At 32.5% G+C, this 22,028-nt stretch overlaps 4 protein-coding genes across 5 annotated transcripts; all 4 read right to left on the bottom strand.

Moving 5' to 3' along the window:
• Positions 1-101: 101 nt before the first annotated feature.
• LOC108225402 (uncharacterized) lies at positions 102-2,035 on the bottom strand. Of its 2 annotated transcripts, none has more exons than XM_017400253.2 (8): positions 1,898-2,035; positions 1,639-1,693; positions 1,446-1,562; positions 1,126-1,293; positions 837-1,040; positions 667-726; positions 527-583; positions 102-441 (listed from the first exon to the last, which is right to left on the bottom strand). In XM_017400253.2, exons 4-8 carry the CDS (start codon positions 1,148-1,150, stop codon positions 104-106), a joined length of 684 nt encoding a protein of 227 aa, XP_017255742.1. In that variant the 5' UTR covers positions 1,151-1,293; positions 1,446-1,562; positions 1,639-1,693; positions 1,898-2,035; the 3' UTR covers positions 102-103. The 2 variants fall into 2 exon arrangements, with proteins under 2 accessions (XP_017255742.1, XP_017255743.1); XM_017400254.2 differs by having other exon boundaries at positions 1,126-1,278.
• Positions 2,036-3,669: 1,634 nt separating this feature from the next.
• Positions 3,670-9,136, bottom strand: LOC108193027 (E3 ubiquitin-protein ligase DA2L). Its single transcript, XM_017359591.2, has 8 exons — positions 8,658-9,136; positions 8,429-8,480; positions 8,285-8,330; positions 8,086-8,167; positions 7,829-7,976; positions 7,560-7,689; positions 5,646-5,712; positions 3,670-4,401 (listed from the first exon to the last, which is right to left on the bottom strand). Exons 1-8 carry the CDS (start codon positions 8,862-8,864, stop codon positions 3,814-3,816), a joined length of 1,320 nt encoding a protein of 439 aa, XP_017215080.1. The 5' UTR covers positions 8,865-9,136; the 3' UTR covers positions 3,670-3,813.
• A 3,252-nt stretch (positions 9,137-12,388) lies between these two features.
• Positions 12,389-12,694, bottom strand: LOC108226907 (VQ motif-containing protein 10). Its single transcript, XM_017401902.2, has one exon. It carries the CDS (start codon positions 12,692-12,694, stop codon positions 12,389-12,391), a length of 306 nt encoding a protein of 101 aa, XP_017257391.1.
• Positions 12,695-15,278: 2,584 nt separating this feature from the next.
• Positions 15,279-20,320, bottom strand: LOC108224573 (polyadenylate-binding protein-interacting protein 8). Its single transcript, XM_017399237.2, has 10 exons — positions 19,867-20,320; positions 18,978-19,088; positions 18,841-18,885; positions 18,261-18,333; positions 18,057-18,169; positions 17,872-17,931; positions 17,685-17,732; positions 17,543-17,611; positions 15,769-15,830; positions 15,279-15,631 (listed from the first exon to the last, which is right to left on the bottom strand). The coding sequence occupies exons 1-10, from the start codon at positions 20,179-20,181 to the stop codon at positions 15,571-15,573; spliced, it is 957 nt and encodes a 318-aa protein (XP_017254726.1). The 5' UTR covers positions 20,182-20,320; the 3' UTR covers positions 15,279-15,570.
• Positions 20,321-22,028: the final 1,708 nt, after the last annotated feature.

Genomic DNA, 22,028 nt, shown 5'->3' with positions numbered 1-22,028 from the left:
TTATTAAGTTCATTAGTGGTGTCATAAATATATAGTTGGCAATCCTTAGGATCTTCACCTTCGTCTGGTATCAACTGTCCAAAGACATGGTGGTTCTGGCCATTCAATCTGTAAACATACGGTCCACATTGCCGCCAGTGGAAGTAAAAGCGAACATGGCATTGTAGAGCCGTATGCTTCGGCGAAATTCAGCTGCAGTATCCTTCCTATTGTACAAACTCATTAAATAATCTGGAGTTTTAGGAGTCGGTGGCAGCTTTACATCACCCTTCCGGCAGCAAATTGAGAAAATAGGAGCTCCACGTGTAACATTTTTATTTGTCCGTTCCTCCTTCCAAAGACGGGCGTTGCATTTCGAACATATTGCATCTGGGCTACCAAGGCTGACATAGTCCTTTGGTATGGCCTTGGACATTCTAGAAAATGCAGCTTCCTCAGATTCTGCAAAATTGTTGCATGATAGTAACTACACAAAGGTTAAAGATATGGTCATTATAATGAAGAAAGAATAAAATAGTGGACTTACCACTTTCACTATCCAACTCCATGCCAGATTGGTATTCTTCATCACTACTTGAATTCCCTGCATACCATACCAATAATGAGTAACCGTGGCATAGGAGACTAATGTTCAAATATAGCAGAGGCCTTTTATTTCATACTAACCGCAGACATAGTCACTATCCGATTCATCTGAAAAAACAGGATCCTGAACGGTTGAACACTCTAGAAGTAACAAACATGTAAAAACAGTTGTAAGCACTGAAAACAAAATTACCAAATATTCCAAATTTTCAAAATGTCAAAACAGTCGCAAGCACTAAACAAAGTTGTACCTATGTCATCATGATTGAAATATTTCTTGGATTGTTCTTCATTCTCAAAACTGTCACGATAAAGATTCCTTGTGGTACTCTGAATATTGGTTTCAGAAGATCCTGTATTGAGGCTTCTGAATCTTGATGATTTATTTTGGCTGGCAATAGTTATATCAGACAAAGGACTTCTGCTAACAGGTACTTCTCTTGGCAATTGGTTATCTACATTAAACATTAGTCAGGCATATAAGCATATCTCATCTCATAAAAAGATGATGCTGGTTTGTTCTGCACACATATTCTGTACCTATGTCATCATGTGCCAAGTGCATCACCCTAGGTCCTTCATTTTGAAAATTTGTTTTAGCAGCTTTAGCCTGCAGGAATCTGAATCTTGATGATTTGTTTGGGTGCGAATTAGTTATATTAGACAACGGAGTCCTGGGTAGAGGAAGTACTTCTGCATTTTGATGATCTACAGTTAAAAATCTTTGCATGAGGTTACATGACTCTACAAAGAGACATAATTTACTGAGACTGGGAATCCATGCGAAAGAAAATCACATCTATATCCAGGCAAAACATCTGTGAAACTGGAAGTAGCATGAGTGAGGATCATAATCTTACCTACTTCATTTTGTGACAACGAAAAAACAGGATAAGTACATCGGTCAGCTGAATTCCCAGAAACATTCCCCTTCTCAGTCAAATTCTTTCGCTTCCTTGCAGATTTCGATTTGTAACCTAAAAAGCAGAGAACAACATATATAAGAAATTGAATAAAGCTTATACTGAGTTAAGAACATAGATTATCATGTACCCTGGAGATTATCTTCAGAGGTGAAGATGTGGCATGATTTCGGAGAGTTATCATCCTATACAAAAAAACGAAATACAATCTATTATTGATCTGGAAAAACATTAAGAACATATGAAAACATAAACAAAAACTATACATTTGACATCGTCTCCGAAAGTGAGTAGCCGTGGTTTAGATGACAATATTAAGCTCAGATCAAATACATATTTGAATATGAAAAATATGGATTATGGATATTAGGAAAATAAAGTATGCTTACGCCGCTGACGCCGCTGAAATGTCCTTGCAGAACCGGAGACGCAGCTTCTTCACGAAGCCAGAAGAGAGTAGCTTGTCCGAGACACCAAACAAAATATCCGAGACATGTTTTCCAAATTTATACAAAAATGATTCCTAATTTTTAGGGGTGGGAGGGTTGAAGGTTGTATTTTGAGTCCATGGGCCAACAGTTATATTTTGAGTTGTTAGTCCAACAGTTATATTTTGAGTTGTTAGTCCATACTCTGGTGCAATGTCCAGGTTCGGTAGATAAGTAAGATTTGGAAATTGGTTTTACACGTAGAGGAATACTAGGAAACCACGCGTTGCGGTTACTTATAAAAATTATATTAACGATTTAATATTAATATTTGTAGAATAAAATAATTTTATAGTATCTATAAAATCTATATTCACGTTTCAAAATTAATATTTGTAAGATAAATTAATTTTATATTGTAAAAATCTTGATATAATACCAATACTAATACATAAAATTGCAAAATTGGACTATAATTCATGGTGAAAAAATGAAAATAAATTTATACAGGTAATTAACAATTTAAAGTACGACGAATCTTAATTTTATATGTGTTTTTTTAAAAGTAATCATGTTCTTGCATTGTCACCATCCGTCAATTTTTTTGAATTGATTGTGCACAAAAACATCCAACTTAAATCCGTGAGATTGTAGTATTGAGAGAGAGGAGGTTGTGTTTAGATGATCCAAAACCTTACAATCTGTAGGGGTATTTATAGGTGCAGAGAGACTTGTGTGCTATTCTTTCCCATAATTAAATAATCCGAAACAAAATCAGATTAAAACTTTCAAGCTACTATATTCCGTAAATAATCAGAAACAAAATCAGATTCTGAAACTTGCTTCTAATATACCTGAAACTAAAAAAGGTAGTTCTAATTTTTGATACTTTTCATCCAAAAATTTCAGAAAATTAAAAAAATAGAATGGAGCGATGTGAGAGGCGCCACCTACACGCCCCTCGCTTATATAAGTATATTGATGATTTTCTAAGATATTTTGTATGGACTTGGCCCGACTTATTTTTGTTGGGGCCTTTGATGGGTTATTGTTAATGAAGTCTCTTTATTAAAGAAAGCCTAATCTGACTTTATAGTAAAAGTGTCGTACTAATATTAATTAAGCCTTACATCCGCTGCACAAAATTTTGATCTATATAACCACAACTCAATTTCATTCATTGTAATTGTTATAGATTATAGATAAGAATAAAAATATAAAAAATTAATTAATATTTTCTGAAAATACGTAATTTTTCAAACAAACATGTAAAATTTTCAAACAAACATATAAAAGAAAATAGCAATGTATATATAGCAATCCATAACATACCATCGTATATGTAGTTACGTAACACACCATTATACATATATATACATAATATATATTATAATTTTCATGGAATATAATTACAAATTTTGGTTATTAATCGAAAACAAAGTTATACAATTTTTTTTATTTCAAAAATTATCTGAAATATATAATATCTCAACATGATTCTATAACAGAATAATAGTCGTCCAAATTATTCTGTTGTAAAATCAGTTTCAAAAAAAAAAAAAAAAATTCTTAAATTTTAAGTGTTAAATTACTTAAAATAGATATATGTTATTGTATTTTATATTAGAATCACATTTTATATGTATTCTATAATAAAATTTATAATAAAATTGATGGTTTATAATGATATATCTTTGGAATTTATAATAAAAATAAACCAAGGAAATCTAAAATGACAAAATGCTACCCTCTATTGTACTAGAAAGTAGAAACTGTACAGAAAGAAAAGACATGGAAACAAATTTTGTAGTTCACAAGAATCAACCGTCTGTCTACTCCTGCTCACATCTCTGTATATTAAAGAAAGTAACAACTGGTTACTGCCATGCAGTTCCTGTTTCATTACTCCTAGCTCTAGCTTCTGCTAAAGAAACAGCCATTGCTAACATCATTTGCTCCTCGAAGCTCTCAGGAACAATGGATCCTCCTGCAACACTTCGGAAACCACCAGTTTCACTTTCATCTTGTGGGGATGTTGATATTCTATTGACATCTTCTGCATTGTTTGACCCATCATAACTGGTCCCAACTTCAGCCACCTCCGATCTGCTGCCATCAACCACCCATTCTCGCTCATCCCTCATATCCGGTAATCCCTCAATGGAGCCACCTGATATTGGGTAGCATACATTCACTTGCTCCTCCCTGCTGGAAAACGTGCTAGATCCGGGAAGCATGCTGTATGCTGACACGTTTCCACTGTAGCTACTGGAGGAATCTCCACCTATTTGCTGACGCTCTGCCAAAGCAGCAATTGCACAAGCTAAGCCACCAGAAGGGGAAGACGATGACACTGATGTTTCAGTTAGTGGTCCCGCCGCTGCAGGGACACACTGATCTTCTGATATGTACTGCTCTGGTGGAGCAGCATTACTGTAAGTAGGATTCCTGTGTCTTCCATCCTCCTGACAGAATAATTTTTTACGCATAAAAAAACAATCATATATTTTATCATACCAACCAGCGACTTCTATTCTTCATAATTGTTAAATAGACACAACTGAACAACTGATTTTGTGTAGCCATATATCTTCAGATTTCTAACTCTAGGACCGATATTTAAAATTAATAATACCGCATTTACATGCAATGGTAAGAAATCTGGCAACATATTAACTTGGATTACTGGTTCCGATCAAACTAGATAAGATTCTGGGGATCCCATTACCTCCATTCACAGTTTAATCCAGTTCTCAGATGAATAAAGTGTGATCACAAAATGCAAGCAAGGGTGCATGTGTGTTTGAATAATTAGCATAGGAATCTTGTAAATCTGTAGAACTTCTAGGCTATGTTGGTCTGCAAGGCATTTGAATATTTGATCCCTTTAGATGCTTACATTTATTATAATTTTGTCCATATATTTTGGTTATATTTGTTGAAATATATTTTTATTTAAGGGATTAAAGAGTTGTAATCAAAGAAGAATTGGAGTTTAAAGATGCAGGAGTGAAGATTATCTCTAATTAAATTTGTATCTTTTAGAAGGCTTGCACAATCTTTACTGTTTGGGCTCTTCCTTCAGTTCTAAGAGTGTTTTAGGGACTCATCTATCATATTTAATGTCTTAAACATAATCCTATGAACAAGTTCTTATCACTATCTAGTTGATTTTAGGGAGTTGTGTAAATATCATCTCTCACAAAGTATCCTAATCCCACGGAAACGAATTAAAAAGATGACACATGTAAGGCCCATGGAATGATAATCCTTCAAATTTAGATTCTATTAAGATAGTAGTCCAGTTTGACAATACCTTATAACAAACATATATATCATAATACTTGAACCCTTATAGTCATTCATTCACCTAACAAACATAGGATCATATATGCCAAATAGTTTATTCAGAGATTTGGATGCGAAGAAACTGCTTATATGACTGACATACATACACAAGTAATTTCCAAGTATATAACCACTTTAAGAATTAAGTTAAACATTAGAATCAAGTAAGCTTGAGTCCTGACAGCTGCTTTATCAATTTATCCTTATAGATGTTTCTAATTTCTTAATATGTCTTTCATTCTTTCTACAGATATTTGTGTCAAGGGGACACTACATGCAAGGTTCTAACACAGAAAAAAGCAAGAGCCTTTTTCTTTACTACACGGATTATTTGCACTACAAAGAATAGTGGCACAAGTACCTGAATGGACAGCCAAATTGCTTCCATGACCATTACGTCCTCAAGGTCAAGGTCAAATTCATCCTCCCTGCATCAGAAGTTGGAATAAGGGTACCGTCTTTACTGTTGCTTATATATATATGAAAATTGCATCTCAGAAATCTAATTAGCATCATCAAAAATATAAGAAATAGAAACTAATCCAGACATTAAATAAATTATCTAATGCAGGCATGTGATAACTCAGGTTGCTATGAATTTCTTATTCCTCAGTTCAGGAAATGGGCATGATGGATCGGAACCTCAGATGCCTTGTGCATTACTGCTTTGCACCATAGGCGGCAATTGCATCTCCATACCATGTTTCTCACCGATAATACTGGGATCCACTAAAATTCTGGAAGTTGCAGGCTTAAGGAATAATTTTAAATTTGTTTGAATGAGGAAAATATGATAGTCCTGGTTTAGTACTCATACTTGATTAACTACCTTAATATAAAAAAAAATCACCTTCCGTGTAATAATTTATTACCTCTTTCAGTAGGGGAGCACCAATTTTAAAGAAATGAAAGTAAATCTGTTGTTACTTGGATACTTCAGCAACAAACACAATTGAGCAGCCAAAACTCATTTGCAGTGAGATGTTAAGTAGTTTTCATGTACTTGTGTTCTACTTCACGTAATGCTTCATAATGAATAAAAAAATATAAACATGCAACTAAGTTGCATTAAATTTCACTTTTAGAACAGCTTCTCATTGCAATCAGCAAACATGCCAAAGAGAGACAGACAATTTTAACAGAACTTTAGGCATAAAAGAAAGACCAGTCAAAAGAAAAAAATGCATGAAGCTTCTTCGTTAATAGACATATATCTATGTTTTCCTGTAAGAAATAGCTCCTTCTAAATAAATAGGACATGGTATAAATCCAACACATGCTTGATACTTGACACTTTTCAGTTATGTTGATTACCATCATTCTTATTCATTGGGCCACAACATATTAAGCGGGCAAACAGTTAAAAAACGGTCTCTCAATGTGGTCACTAAATTTTATATAAAAGAAAGTACAAAGCCATTAAATCCATAGCATGTAACGTCAAACATAATCGAATTCAGAGCAGATGTTGGAACCAAAGATATATTATGCTTGAATTTGAATTGGTTTAGAGATTAAATTGCTGAAGGCCAATGCCCATTATGTCCAACTTTTCACCTGTGAATTCCTTGTCGTTAGTTGTTTACCCTTTTTTGTTGCTTCAGACATAAATTTGACATATTACGTAACTTGAAACTGCAGTCTTACTGATAATGTTGAATGTTGATGACTGATGGAGAGAGTCTGTAGAAGTAAAACCTGTTATTATAACTTTTATAGTCCTATATGACAGGGATTATCACTCACTTGATATAAACGAAAGGACAAATGACGGAATTGTTAATTAACCCTGTTGCAATTTCATAACCTCGCCTAAAACAAAAGTCTGTAGTTTTTTCCCATGTATCAATTCAACACTTATCAGACAGATCTTGATGCATTCAGTTGCTACATTCCAAGTAAAGATTTTATATAGGTTAAAAAATGCTACAATCAGGACTTCATAATGTATACTCTCTCCGTTCCTTTTTACTTTTCCCATTTCATATGTCGGTACTGTTCATAACATGAGACAAATTACTAATTTACGTCTAATCTATAAGACTAAATATAGTAATGAGTGATCTTGTTGAATTCGTATTCATGAGTATTTTAATACGGTGAAGTTGTTATATTTACTACTAATATGAAATTAAAAATATTAACGACCAAAAGTGTGCGTTGGCAAACGTGAAAAGGACAAATGAGAAAAGTATTATGGGACGGAGGGAGTACAATTTTTCAAGTATATATGCCCAGACATGATCTCTACTATTTAGCCCTTAAGATAGCAAACCTGTTCTGTCTTAGGCGTAGAGGCTGTCTGATGGATGGATTTGGATATGATGGATCTGGAGATGATGGATTTGGGGATGCGTGTTGAGAGGAAACTATTTCCTCACCTTCTACAGGAGTAGATGATGGCTCTGTATTACAAATAGGAGTAGGAACCACCCATCAGAACTGTGCAAGGATAAGTACAGTATATGTATATATAGCTAGGCAAGATAGGCACAATAAAAAGTGAAGCAGTATGTCATTTTGGTGAGGAATCTAACACTATACCTGCAACTGCACTATACTCAACCTCGCCTGATCTCATAATGCTGCTTGATGAACTTATTATATCTTGTCGTTTCTGCATTCTCTCCTCTTCGTCTTGTAATTCCTGTTGTCGCATCCTAATTTTTGCTTCAATAACCCGTTGTTCTTCCTAATAGACAATTTATGCACAATTATAAGAAATGGCAACGTATCTCATCTACATCACTCTGAAGATAGAGCAAGTAATTAAACATATTTTAAACAAAACCCAATCTTACAATTTGCTCAATGCCTTTCTCCTCTTTTGTCTTGACGCCCCTATACTCCACAGCATAATTAGAGGTCTTACAAAAGGGGCACCTTATATGGTTAAGGAACATCATGAATCATAGTCCTTATGCAAGATAACAGAAATTATAATAAGAATACAACTACAAAAGAAAACGACAATATGCAGTCAAAGTTCATCAAGGATACTGTGTAGGACGAGCTGAATTTGGTGTTTTCATCTGCAAGAAGCACTCTGATACAAATACATACACAATAATAAAAAAACTCATTAAAATTCACCAACATACATCATAACCCCGATAATTCACCCAAATTTCCTACAAAACATACCAGTGCAGATGCCCTTCATGCAACATCTTGAACGGTTAAGACTCGGATAAAACTGAAACAAATCAAATAAGCGCAAACAAATTCAAAACTCACAAAAACCCATCATCAATCACAAAATTAAACTTACATAACCATCATCATCTCTAAATTACATCATCAAGGTATCAAAATAGGTTCCTTCAATTATACACAAAGCATAAACAACAACAAAACAGATATAATTACATACCAAGAAACAAATGGGGCATTCTTCAAGATCAAAATTGGAAGTAACTGTAGCATCATCATGACCAGGATAACAAGGAGCAAGCTTAGAGTCAAGAATAAGTTTCCTAAGCTTCTTATGATCTACATCTTTGTGTTGATACAATCCTTGTGGCCTTGTATACTTATCATCCACCACTTGTCTTCTTCTTGCCCCCAATTTATTACCCATCTTACTCTAAAATCCTCAATTCATCAAAACAAAACAAACCCTAATTCAGAAACCAACAAAGACATCAACTTTTCAAGATTCAAGAAAATTGTAGTAAAAAAAAGTATGACATGTTAGAGAAAGATTAAATAGAGGGGAATTGAGTAAAAAAAAAAAAAACTTAAAATGTTGTAGAGAGACAAGACGGTGTGGACAAGTAAACTTCCTATCTAATGTACATACAGAGATATGTATGTATGTACACACGTGTAGAAGACTTGTGATGTTTGTTTAGAGTACTTTCTTGTATGAATCTATATATAGTGGACTGTTTGGATGGAGTAATGGGTTTTGTCTGTTTCGGCGCGGGTTATCATCTAAATAAGTAAATATGGGGAAAATAACGAAACAGACTATAAACTTCTGGAGTTGTGCAAATGTTGTGCAACAAAGATAACATTGTAATAATGAGTGGAATATTTTTCCTTGATTTTATTTAATTAATTGTACTCGTGTAATCTTGTATTCTGATTTTATACTCTTTAAATTTGAAAGAGGGTTTTCGATCCTGTGTTGGATGGGCTTTTTCCTAAAAAAAAATCCGTGACAGAAGTTGAGTGAAGCTAATTGAATTTATGAAAATTTTGTGAACGATATTTATCTATTTATCTATTTGATATAGGGTCCTGGTTGTCATGGACAGTTTATCTAACACACATTTTTAGGGACATCGGAAGTTTCCATCCACGAAAAATTATAACGGATATTTAAAAAAAAATTCAATTCAAACTCTTGAAATACAAATCTAATGGTACTAGTTGTCAGGACCAAAATCCTTTGAATAATCTGAAAGGTGCTACAGCTACTGATCAAAATTAGAGTGTATACTGATATTGAGAAAACGCTTGCCTACATCTCATGACAACCACCTGGCACTATCTCCCTGCTTCAAATATCCTTTATTGCGGATAACTTTTCTTTTATTATAGAGTAAAATACATAACATGTACCTAAAATTTGTACAAACTGCAAATTGTGTACCTTAAATTTTAATTATGCAATATGTGTACTCCAACTTTATCATTCGCTGCAAAAGATGTACAACCGTTAACTCCAGTGTTAACACCGTTAACAGAATTCAAATTCTTTATTTGTTAACCTGTTGATTTTGGTGGCCGATGCTCTTTACAGTAATCGTTTTATTTTGTTTTGTAAATATTTAATTTATCAAGCTAACATAAATTTCTAATTAATATCTTTAAATAGGATAGTTACATGGTAATTAAAAAAATTTAACTTTAAAGAATTTAATATTATAAATTTTATTATGACTAAAGTTCGTGATACATACATTTAAATAAACAAATTCTTGTAATTGTAATATTTTGTTATTAATAACATACTAACTTATAACTCGTGCATGACACAAGTGATTTATAATATATGTTATTTCATCGTATATATTTTAATATTTTATTATGAAGATAAAATCATTTTTAAAATAACATGCTTACGTGTTTCAACTAAATTGAATTTTTAAAGAATCAATAAACATGTTTGAATTTATATATTTTTATTGGATATTAAATAAGTTCTTATAATTCAAAGAATAAACTTGTTCAAGAATAAATTATATATTAGTTGTGAAGTCAATGAACCTTAATAATATACTCAAAATCAACAAACTCGTCTAATTTGGATGTAGTAATATGTTTATTAAAATTAAGAAAAATACAATTTTTGTAAAAGAATAAGTAAGTATTAAGTGAAAATTTTAAAAATAATAATTTTAATTTTTTTAAATTAATAATCATATCATAAAAAAATATAAAAAACATATGATTTTAAATAATTTTTATCTCAATGTTTTATTATTAAACTTGTTTAAAAACAATTAAATTTGAATGTTTCAATTTAAATATGAATAAATTATAGTTCTCATTTTTTTTTTACTACTCCCTCTGTTCGTCTTATATCTTTACATTTTTTTTTGCATTACTCGACAAGTATTTTGATGCACATATAAAAAAATTTAATGACGATATAGATTGAATAATGGTCTATATAATTTATATTCAATAAATTGACTCTTAAGTTTTTGTCTAATATTTTTTTAAATATTTTGACATAATAAGATAAATTATTATTTTTTTGAGAGAAGATAAACTATTATTTTTAAGTTTTCATTCATAAATACATAAATTTAATACTTTTATTATCTAAATAATATTATCTAATATTAATTGTTCTTATTTTTATAATAAATTATTTAAGTAAAGGTGTCAACATGTTTTTTACTCATAGATATATGTTATATGTTCTGCGTGACGGCCAAAATCCTACTACTGCCGTTGGTTCAATGCAATGTAAGTTATTTAAGGTCTACTTAACGGAAGTACACATTGTGCACGAGAATGTAAAAGTGAGATACACATTTTGCATTATTGAAATATGAGGTACACAGATTACATTTTGTTCAAATTTCAGGTACACACTATGCAGTTTACTCTTTATTATATTCGGATTTGAATCAAATATTATATTACTTGAATAAATTGATTCCAGATATTATCTAAGTGGGATATAAAAATTTTGATTAAGCCAAATATAAATAATATCATATTTTCAAGATTATATTATCTCATCTTAATTCTATTTTGTCTGAATCATAAATATATCGAATATGATAGTTATATCTTATTTTCAAGTTTGATCTAAACAAATAGATGATTTCTAATTTATCGGACTCAAGATTAGTGTTCTAAGGATATAATTTATATATATTGGATATATGTTAATATGTATTTATATATAATATATAATATATATGTATATAATTCAATAATTATTAAATGATACGTTATTATAATTTCAAATTGTTATAAATGATATGTTATTATTATTCGATGGAGATGTTATGAATAAAATATATTATTCTAATATGATAATAAATAAATTTGTATCTTGCTATGTTGGCTAAATATCATAAGATCAAAAATTGACTAAAATTATAAATAATAACAAACAAAAGAAAAAATGACTATTTTCGGCTGTGAACAATTTTCAACTAAAAGTGGTTGAAATTAAAATCGCTCAAATATAAGTGATCAGAAAATTACAACTGTAAACTTTTAATTTCGAATGTAAATTTATTTTCGACTAGTTTAAACTCGATCATTTTATCGGTTTAAAATGATTATACTTGACCCTTAATAGTCAAATATCTCATTTCTGATCAGATTTTGACGATTAAGAATCAGTGAAATCGGAGTTGAATTTTGTTTACGTATTTTTTTTGTATAAATATTAATTATTTTAACTACTAATGTGGGTTGGAGTACTAATGTGGGTTTGAGATGTTTTGAGAAAATTTAGGAAATACAAACTCGCGATTATTTAAATTTATCACGATCATGCGTATGTTAAAAGTTTATCATACCAAAACGTGGTTCATATTTGATATTATGTCTGTCAAAAAACAACCAGCATATTACATCTGAAATCATCTACCAAGAATGGCACAAGAAAAAGAAAAGAAACATCTATCAATCCACAATCATCTGAAGCATATCATCTAACGATGAAGGCAGCTCCATCAGGAACTTATCAAAATCTTTGAACGACATCCCTCGCAACAAAACAGAATTATTACGGGCTATTCCGCCACCACTGCTCATTTGTTTGTCACAAACTACTGCTGCTGGCTGCGGGTTCTCTTCTACAATGGCATCTTTACCAGTAAGTCTCTGCACCACAGACTTAAAACTCGTGGAGTCTGTCTCAATGTACTGCGTGTTGATTATCACCACCTTAACTGCCGGCTTCCTGTTCCTTCCACCTCCTGATGACATTATATATAATGGAGGGAGAGAGAGGGAGAGGGAGAGGGAGAGGGAGAGAGAGATAAAGAGAGGGAGAGATAGAGAGAGGGAGAGGGAGAGGGAGAGGGGGGGAGAGAGAGAGAGAGGGAGAGAGAGTTTATATAGTAAAGAGATCTCGCTAGTGATTTGGTTGTGCTAGAGAAATAAGTTATGATGAGTGAAGATGTGTAGTAATATGATATATGTGAAGTTAGTTGTAAGGGTTTTATAGGTGGTGTTTTAGAAGGAAGGAGTGGGGAAGGACTAAGGAGAGAAAAAAGTTGACTGTTGCTTAGGTCAAAACCACGCTAGTGCGAAAATGAACTCGGAAGAGATTGGGGCCATGCATGCAGCATTGCTTTGAATCTTCTGCGACTACTTGATCAGTTAAAGGCTTAATTTGTTCGTCATTCAATGTTGCAACTTGTTGGACCAGCATTGTCAATGTTTCCAAGTCAATACTTTCTTTTCTCTAATAAAACAAGTTAGACGCCAAGTTTGGAGATTTGAATTCCGATCCTGTCAAAAATGATTTATCACAGTAACATTGTACGCAGATATCATAGATGATTGTAATACCGTTTGACTTTCGAATAGAAAATTATAAAATCTATTTAATCCGTCCGTCAACAGTTGAATTTATGACACTTTATTTTGAGAGTTTATAATGGAAAGGTCATTATTCTTATATATCTGATCAACTATAGAGGATTGTAATCTTTATTATATTGTTCTGCACCATGAAAAAATAAAAATAAACTGATTAAAATAAATTTGGAAAATGTTTGTTTGTTTAATAAGTCGTCTTGACATTAAAAAAATTAGTCAGAATGACTCGACCTGAAATTGGTAGTATGCATTTTTTTTATCAACTTATTTTATTTTTATGATTTTTAAATTACTCTACAAAATCTGAGGTATTTTAATAAAAATTTTAGATTATACTTAAAAGTTAAAACTTCAATGGTATTCAATTGAGATTATATAAAATCTAATCAAGTCAAATAATATTCAAATGCTGATAGATTTTTTTGACCTCATATGGATTTTATGAGATTGTTTACTATATTTTAAAATATTTGAAGTCTCTCCAAAATTCATGTGATTTTAAAATATTATACTTAAATCTTTATAAAATTCGCCTAAAATCAAGATAAAATATAATTTATTAAAATTCATAAATTATATCAGATTCATTTATTTTTGAAACAATTATACAAGATTTATTGAAATCTCAGTTGAATTCGCTTTTTAAGGAGGATTTTTATATGTTGCACCGGGCCTTCTGTTTATACAAAATATATAAGTGGCGAGGAGAATAGAATGTTCAGTTCAGTGCACCAGACTGAGCAGTCAAAAATATGAAGCGTTTGAATGACTCAAATATATGTTAACAATATAAAATATAAAGGTTACGACTGATTTGGCAACGGATATGATAGAAAATTTAAACTTTAAAACACACACCAAATAAAATAAGTTAAACGGTTTTAGCCGATATGGTATAGTTTGCCCGAATCTTTAAGCACCATCTCTAGCTCTTCTTGATGCGGAACGTTCCACTGATCTGTTACTTTTTTGCTCCTTCCTCTATTTTGCGTGCGAGAACCAGTAATTATGAGATACCGATATCTCTCATTACTTTTGTAATATTTAAGATACTGTACATTGACTATTTTAATCATTGAAACCTACGTATTACACACAAAACTATAAGTTACTTATTTCGAAAAAAAGTATGTAAATATTTATTTATTTTCCTGAAATAAGTAATGTATTTCAGCGACTAAGAAATGTTTAATACATATATGTTACAAAAAAATATCATTTAAACATGAATTTCCGAAATAAAACCTTATTTTTTATCGAAAAAGACCGACCAAACATACCCCTGTTTCCGCAGTCAACTTCCTTTGCACAATGGTAACAAGTAGAAAATTCAGTGGCTTATAGATGCAATTGTAGCTAACAAACAAATTCAGTTAAACTGACAGAATATTCAAAGTAATTTATCGGTAGTTCCAAAACCGTTAACATCTATGGACTATGGTTCAGTTCAGTCATATCTTCTGGAACAGAACTTTCTTCATTACAAAGAGCCTCAAAAATCAACTCTCGACCATGATTTTACACAGAGAGTCTAGAAGGTAGCCAAATGTATACTAATGCAATTTAGAATCTTCTTTTAAACCATATCAAACAAGAATTAACAAGAGTCAGATTCAAATTTTGCGGATTACAATAAGCCAGTGCCTTTTGGCCTATGGCAAATTCTCACAAGTGGTCAGCAAAGTTCATAAGATATATTTTTCTCACTTTTTTCCTAGAGACTATATATCACAACAGACTAATGCTGGTTTTAACAGTGTCAAATGTCATATCAAAAGAGATGGTGAAAAGGGTAGCAGACGTGAAATCTAATCTTCTAATGCATAGACCGAGCATCTTAAAACAGAATTTGATCAAAACATCCTCCTCAAAGACCCAAATTAACCTCATTGTCAATAGGGAGGAAAAAGAACTTAGATGCCATGATATATGAAACTTCTGCACAGTAAAAAAGCAGGACAACATATTTGCTGGAAAATGAAACTTGTACCGAGTAAATTCTAATGTGCAAAAGTAATAGACTAGTTAAAGAAAAGCAAAAAAATCTCAGCATCGGGATGGTCCCCTAAAAAACTTCAATGAAGCAGGGTTACACACAAGATGTTCTGCTGCTGTGCGAAAAGTTGATGTATGCTTCTATGCAAATAACTGAAACAAAGAAAGTTTCACCACCGTTCATTACAACTACATCTCTCCTTTCTCTCTCCTCAATATTCATGCCATTCTTCCCAATGGATCCCTTTACTCCAACAAATTGGTCAATACTGTGTACCAGGATGAGGGAAACGTGGCCTGACTGGCGTCTTCGAGGGACTCACCCTGCCAAAATTAATAAATCCTTTTCCTTGTCAAAATATACTAAACTGTGTTTACACTTTTAGCTAACATAACATCTGCAATAACTTATTGAGATGTTTAATTTATAAAAGAAACAACAGCTCTCAGCAAATAAGTACCTGACGGCTTGGGAGCCTAGTACCTGGCCACAACAATTTAAGGCCAAAATAGCACTCTCAGCCTGTAAACCAAGAGAAGACAGCTTGAAATAAAGAAGAGGTTATTTGATGAGAACATGATTCAAGTCTTCAGCATTATAGCATTTAAAGTTAACCCCAGTACCCGCTTAGCAAAAAAAAAAAAAGTTAACCTCAATACCCCATTTTATAAACCTGTTACTTCTAAGCTAGCATCCTGATTTCATTCTCTGTACAACTTCCCTACAAATGTTCTCTCGATGTATTTCTTGAATTTGATAGTGAGACTCTAACACGTTTTAAAGTTTAATTATAAGCCCTCTTCTTAATTAAATAACTTTGCCTCACAACTAATGAAACACACTTTTACCTTCAGTTTTACAGTTCTATGCACAGCTGAAAGCTCAATACATGATGTAGCACACATTCACCACTGTTCTGTTACAAAACCTTAATAACAATTCTATAAGAGCTTCAACTGTAGTTCTCCAACATGGTTCTAAATTGAGACTTTATGAAATATGATTCTTCAAACCATATGCAGAAGACTTGGATATGGGGTTTTTAACGGACTTATAGTGTCATTTCGATAATATCGACAGTTCATTTTTCAAGTAAAGCCTCTATGAGCAATTAATGTTAACACACTCACAAATTCACAATCTCTAATAAAGATATTGATGTTGTGTTTGGTTGGGGAGAATGGAATGGAAAAGAACGGAACAAATAATAGTAATGGGAAGCAATAATGGTAGGAGTGAAGATTTTAAGACATACGAGTGAGAGAAAAATTTCTATAATGAGATTTGGGAGTAAATTGAGTACAAGGGAGAATGGAGCATTCCTCTCAAATTGGGAGGTTTGAGCTTTAGTTCAAGTGGACAATAATGGAAGAAGGATTGAAAATTTTGAACATTTACCTATAATATGGTCCAAAACTCCATTCCGGTCCCTCACTATTCATTCATCTCAACCAAACATAACATGAGACCATGAGTTAAAGCAACATCGGCTATGATTTCAGCTATATACAAGGTAATAATTAGATATTGAAGGTATATATATGAAGCACAAGATGAACTGATGCTGCCAATAGAGTAATAGTGGGCGGGCCAGCCTCACTGCATCTGTGCTAAACAGATGGCCTGTGTGGAACATGAAAGAGATTCAAGGCAGGTAGAGTGGCAGAAGGGATTTCTAAGAGCTCTAAAAGAAATTCCATTAGAACAAGTGCTCAACAAGACCTAATTGATGCCCAATTCTCTATAACCACGGGATGATATGAGCTTATCACCATCTTCTCTGCATATATGGGCTAAGAGCTAAAATCTTTATTTGTGTCCAGTTTACGCCCTATAGCATCTGTATCCTGTGTCTCAATAGCTCATTGGCAAGAGCCAAGAAGCAGGTCAATAAACTGTTTATTGGTATATGAGTATATGAACGATATATGCCTATTAGTCATAAAGTACAGGTCTCTCATAAGCTACTTGGCCCGGGTCTCTCTTTGGCATGTCTACGGCCTCAATCTCCACTTGCCTATGGTTTTGTAGAGAAAAGATATTCTTTGAAAAATGGTAACCATACATACCCTGCATCTCCTGCTCGTAGAGCAGGGTACTGGGAGGGCAAGATAAGCAGAGCTCACCTCCACTCTTAAGAATGAAAGTCTGCTTCCGCAAAGACTCGGAGTAAAAAAATGAAAAAATGGAATTCAGTTGTAGTACTACAGTTTGCACAAAAAAGAACAACATACCATTACGAATTCAACAAAAGCAATACGAGTTGAATGCACTTGATCTCCCAAAAGCCTCAGGCGTGAGACCTGCATACAACAAAATATGTCATTCTCTAAAAACTACTGGCCACAAAGCTTTTTATATAAAGAACTGGGAGACCTCGCCACATCTTGTTTCAAAGAATATCTTCACATCAGTTTGAGAAACCTGCATAACCAGCATAATTAAAATTTTAATGTAACCAAAGGATACAAATACTTTTATTACAGTTTGCTTGATTGACATATAAGTTGGCGATACATCTTGTAATTGCAATTCATAATTGAACATATCATTGCTGCCATACCTTCTTATCTATATTTGTACAGTAGACTGTCCTTGCACACATTTCCCGCTCATCCTCCGACTGCATCAACCACATTTTAAAAAGGAAATTTTAGAAGTACTGAGATAAAAAGAAACGAACCATGTTGGCTCACAAGCATCACACAGATATAAAATCACCAGAGAAGGATAATAAATGATTCATACCTTGGGAAGAAAAGTAGGGTTCACGGGAAGGATGGCAGTTTTTGAGGGTGAGACCTTAATTGGAGAAAAGCCTAGAAGTGTTCCAGACAGGATAAGAGCTGCTCTTGCAGAATCTGTTAAAATCAGCTCCATCAAAAATCATATGCCAAATTGCAGCGGACTTTTCTAGTATGGATGACAATTTGGTTTACAAGCATGTCTTACACTCATCACCAAACTCCACAAAAGCAAAGCGAAGGCGTGAATGCGGATCACCACAAATTCGACAATCAACAACCTTCACAATATCCATACCAAATTTTAAAGCTTAGATAAGCAGTAACAAATGCTTAATAAACATCTCTCCATCTACTTTAACAAATATAGAGTCCTCTGTAGTGATATAATGGAGCAGTAAGAAAATGGTATCATTCATAAACGTTGGAAATTCTTTTTTGAAAACCAAAACCATTATAAGTTTATAATAAAGTATTGAATCCAAAAGCAATTTATGTTACTAATCCTCTCCGATCAACTAAATCCGCTAAATTTTGGTAAGAGGACAGAATCATCAATAGGGAGCATTTACATAAGCCCATTTAGTAGTTAAAGCCGTTCATTCCTACAAGAAATCTCTTGTTAAAAATACAGGACAGCAAAGCATAATATATTCAGCGAGGAATACATTCTGTCAAAGATTGAAATAAAAGTATCATAATTTAATTTTTACATAGCCCAAAATTTTGAGCAATAATATGAACATCTTAATGAATGATCACAATGAATCAAAGCCTGATATACTTACTTGTCCATAGCTACTAAATAAAGCAGCAAGCTGCTCTTCAGTCACCTGAAATTAAGAGGTTATTACTGCATATTCCCAAGTTCAAATAAGATTTACAAACCAGCCAAATGTAAAAATATCTACTAATTCTTACTCACATTATGGTCGATATCAGATACATAAACGGTGCAACGAATACTTTCGTCTCTTTGAGCCTTAAAAGATTTTCCACTTATCCGCTTCCTTCCCTGGTTCAAGTTAGTTCTTCTCTGTTGAAACAAAATTCCAAAACTAAGATATAAATCATATTGACATGGTAGGAATATAGCTCATGGATGCATAATTTGTTATTCAGTATATTTATTTCGACATCAGAAACAGGGGGACCGAGAAGAGAAAGCAGAAACTCACAAAATGACAGTCTCTACAAGAGGAACATTACAAATTTTTGCAGGAATGTGTTGAAACAGAGAAAAATGTAAGCCTTTTGATTCTTATGTGCAGTTGCTGTCACGTTATAAATATGTTAACTTGGGTAACAGAAAGGGGAATTGGGAGGCACGGAGGGGAAGGAGAGAAGCATCTAGCAAAAGGACAAAGATGGCCACTAAGATCCTATAAGCTGAAAAGTGGGGATATATGTGAATTCAGGGGGCGATAGGGTTTATTTCGATGTACTGGAGCTTGATATGAAAGATTATAAATGGCAACTTCTCCTATTCATATGCAGAGAACATAGTGCTGAGACAATTTTGAGGAATTCACAACATTCTAAATACCAGGGTGGATTAAATTCATTTTCAGGCTTCCAGCTACATAAACAACAGAGTTAAAAAACCAGATATCCATTCACAATATCTTACTAAACTATTACAAGTCCAAGACAACAAAAACTTATATACCAATCATCGAAAGAAACACATGAAACATAGTGCTGATTCAAATAAAACAACCATAACATAAAATACAAAAACCCATCAACAATTACAAAAAATTTCATCAAAACCAAACACATAAAGGTAACAAAATTGGTTTCTTGAATTATACCCTTCTGTCATTTGGATGACCATCATTCCCCAAATTCTTGAAACTAACAGCACCAACCTGATCTCTATACCGATCATTAGAATAAGAAGAAGGAAAGAATTCCTTGGCCATTGGATTCAAGTTTGAGAACATATCAACCATATTATCCTGCATTTTAAACTCTGATTTCGAACCCAATTCTTTAGACACAGAAATCACATTAGTATCACTAGTACAATTCTTCCCAGTTTCGGTGACTGGTGAAACACAAGAATTAACATCACCAGCAGCTGTTGTCACAGCACCCTCACTATTCATCTCTACCCCAGCTGCCATAAAATCAAAACCCCATAAATTTCAACACCCAAATACAAAGAGATTGAAACTTTATTATAAACAAAAGTAAAAAATGATGATGTAAAGCAGTTGTCTGTATACCCAATTGTCAGATACAGATAAAACAGAAGGTTTTATTGGGATAAAATGGATTCTCTGAGTCTTTACAGATAAAAAATACTCCCTCCGTCCCAATGAATTGTATACAGTTTCTTTTTTGGGACGTCCCATCAATTGTATACATTCCAAAAGTAGTAAACTTTTATAATATAAAAAATCATTACACCAACTACTTTATTCCACTATCTCTATTTTATAATAATATAAACACTATTACATCCACTAATTTCCTCCACTATCTCAAATCTATTATTAAATATAAATGGATCCCACCACTACACCCACTTTTCATACAAATGACTGGGACGGAGGGAGTATGTACAAACATCTGTAGATATAAATGCAGAGCGTAAAGTTTAGTTGAGAAGGTTAAAAATTATAACAGTCCCGGAGATTTTAAATCAGGGGTTTGATTCATTTGAAGAAAGTGATCAGGGAAGGGTATGTTTGTGTCTGAAAAAAATTATTAACAAAAAAAAAAGAAAAAAGAAGAGGCCGTGCAGCGGTCATGATGGTCAAACGGATAATTCGGATACCTATGTATCTGTATTTGTATTTGTAATTGTCAAATTCGGATACGGATAATATCCGCTTTACTTCAGATACGGATAATATCCGTCTTTTCCCCGGATATAAATGCGAATATCACGAATGGATGTCGGATTTCTTTGATGGCCCTGACGTATTAACGATGATTTCAGAAGTATTATTTCATGACCAAGCTTAAATAATATTTTTATATATGTACAAAGTATTTGTATAATTATATAAAATTTGTGCAAATATATATTACTTAATGCATACACACACTACAAGCTAATAGAATAAAATTTTGATTATATATTATTATATATTATATAATTTAAATATCATATATGTATTTAATTTCGGATTCGAATATCACTGATTTGATTACAGATAATATCCACTTTATTTCGGAGAATAATATCCGCTTTTTCTCCGATACGAATGCGAATTTTTCTGACGGAAATCGGATTTTTCGAATATTCCAATATTTTTGTATAGCTTGACCTATAATTTATATCCTAGATAATCTCTCATTATTAACTATCAAATTGGCCGGAGTTGTTTATATGTTTAAATCAGTTAAATATTAAAAATTATAATATAATGATTATATTTGAAAAGTAAGTAAAAAATAAATAATCTCTCCATCTCATAATAATAATCATTTTCGAAGAATTTTAATTTTTCACAATACTTGTCCATATGTAATTTAAATAAATTTGTAATGATAAATTCTCATTACATGCTCCTAGCTGATTATTCTAAAGACTAATCTCGACTCTTTTTCATATTATTGAATTAGGTGTATTATATGATTCATTCTGTTAGGAGTTATTGTCCGTCAAAAATAAAATCGTGCGGGCGAACAATATCGTATTATTATAGAGTTAAAGGTTGGAATGGTCAGCAACAAACAACATAATTTTGCACGGTTCGATCCCGGGCATTCTTCACAGTTCAATATCCTTTTAGGATTTGTCGATCAATAGAATATTAAATTGAAGTTTTACAATTATGAAATTATAGACGGTTTGCATTTGTAATTATAAAAGATATAAAATAATTTAAAGTTTTCAAACAAGATATTTTAGAAGACAAAACATAACACAACTAAGAACAATTCGAATAATATCCTAAAATGATAGTATTAAATCAAAATTTAAGAATTTAAAAAAGAACGTGAGCTCCTAATATCTTAA

The sequence above is a fragment of the Daucus carota genome, chromosome 6 (genome assembly GCF_001625215.2).
Source record: "Daucus carota subsp. sativus chromosome 6, DH1 v3.0, whole genome shotgun sequence".
NCBI classification, from domain to species: Eukaryota; Viridiplantae; Streptophyta; class Magnoliopsida; order Apiales; family Apiaceae; genus Daucus; species Daucus carota.
Note: the sequence above shows the minus strand (reverse complement) of the source record. Positions and strands in the feature narration are given on the sequence as shown.